General features: G+C 60.1%; 1 protein-coding gene across 1 annotated transcript in view; it reads left to right on the forward strand.

Annotated features, from left to right (window-relative positions):
- Positions 1-293: 293 nt before the first annotated feature.
- The window catches only part of PGAP2 (post-GPI attachment to proteins 2), a 15,962-nt gene continuing 14,499 nt past the window's right edge, over positions 294-1,756 (forward strand). The window contains exons 1-2 of the mRNA XM_029965754.1: positions 294-326; positions 791-965. Coding sequence (XP_029821614.1) covers positions 801-965 — 165 coding nt within the window. The 5' untranslated portion in view covers positions 294-326; positions 791-800. The remainder of the gene's footprint in view (positions 327-790; positions 966-1,756) is intronic.

Below are 1,756 nucleotides of genomic sequence, written 5' to 3' on the forward strand. Positions count from 1 at the left end.
ACCACCCTCTGGGGGAAGAACCTTTCCCTGAGATCCATCCCAACCCTCCCTGGCGCTGGATATGGACAGTGCTGTCCATGCAGGTGCCGGGAGCAGGGAAGTGCAGCAGGGTGAGGGTGGGCTGTGGCTGTTTGGGATGTGCTGGAGGAGCTGCAGCTCCCGGCAGTGGCCTCACAATGTCAGCTGTGCCCCGTGCTCCGAGCCAGGGAACGGTCTGGATGGATCCCGCGGGAAAGGGCTCACGTGTCCTTCAGCCAGATCAGCCTGGAGGGCTGCAGGGACATCCCACTGCCTGCAGGTCCCTCTGCCCCTGCTCCATGTTAGCTGTGAGTCTTGGGGTTCCTGTGTCCCCACAATGGGATTTTCTTTGGCTGCCCATCTGTTCTGCCCGTCCTGGGGCTGAGTGGGGTCAGCCAGGGTGTGAGGGGCTGATCTGTGTGTCCATCCCTGCCCTGTCTGTGTGGGTCCCCCAGGGTGAGGGGCTGATCTGTGTGTCCATCCCTGCTCTGTTTGTGTGGGTCCCCCAGGCTGTGAGGGGCTGATCTGTGTGTCCATCCCTGTTTGTGTGGGTCCCCCAGGGTGTGAGGGGCTCATCAGTGTGTCCGTCCCTGCCCTGGGATATGTGAGGGGCTGATCCCTGTGTCCATCCATGCCCCTGTGGGACTGGACAGAATCCCAGAGTCACTGAAATTGGAAAAGCCCTCCCAGGCCGTGGAGGCCAATCCCCACGTTGTCAGCCAGAGCAGGAGGACAGAGAATCCCCATCAAGGGTTTGTTTGTTTGCTCTCAGGTTCCCCAAGATGCTGCAGATCCCGCTGCCCCTGGACCGGGATGGGATCCTGTTCCGGCTGCGTTTCACCACGCTGGCCCTGGGCACTGTGTTCTGCCCCCTCTTTGGGTTCCTCTTCTGTGTGATCTGGTCCCTGCTCTTCCATTTCCGTGAGACGACCGCGACCCACTGTGGGGTGAGAGATTCCCATCAGAAAAACCCAGATTCCTCTGGGGCTGGGGCACCCAGAGGGGAGACAGAGCTCCTGTGTCCTCCTGGGCTTCCCTCTCCTCCTGGGCTCCTCCCTCTCTTTCCCTCCTCCTGGGCTGCTCCTCCCATCTCTGTCCTGGGCTCCCCGGTCTCTCCCTGCCCTCCTGGGCTCCTTTCCTCCTCCTGGGCTCCTTTCCTCCTCCTGGGTTTTCCCACCAGCAATGTTGCAGAACCCAGAACAAGCCACTTTATTTCACTGTCCTTATGATCCCTCGGGACTGGGTTTGCCTTTGTAATGGGACCAAGGGAAGTACAGACTGGTCAGGCTGGTGTCTGTGCTGGGCTCGTTGGGGTGGTTGTGGTGATGAAAACGGTGGGGAAGCTGCAGGGGAGTCCATTGTCCTGTAGAAGGGCTGGTCCAGAACTGCTGTCCCCCAGATGTACTGGAGTTCAGAGGAGTCACAGGCTCGTGCCTGGGGAGGCATGGCCTGGAGTTCCAAATGGGATGAGGTTGGGTTCCTCCCCAGAGCTTTCAAGCTGCTGGATGAGCAGCTGGATCTGAGCTGGGAACCGAGGGCAGGAGTCACCTCACTCCAGCAGAGAACTTTAGCAGGGCCTGTTGCAATAGGACAACGGGGAGTGGCTTCCCATGGAGACAGGGCAGGGTTAGATGACATATGGAGAAGGAATTCTTCCCTGTGAGGGTGGGGAGGCCCTGGCCCAGGTTGCCCAGAGAAGCTGTGGCTGCCCCTGGATCCCTGGAAGTGTCCAAGGCCA

This window comes from Manacus vitellinus, unplaced genomic scaffold (assembly GCF_001715985.3).
Source record: "Manacus vitellinus isolate BGI_N305 unplaced genomic scaffold, ASM171598v3 scaffold_119_pilon, whole genome shotgun sequence".
Taxonomy (NCBI): Eukaryota; Metazoa; Chordata; class Aves; order Passeriformes; family Pipridae; genus Manacus; species Manacus vitellinus.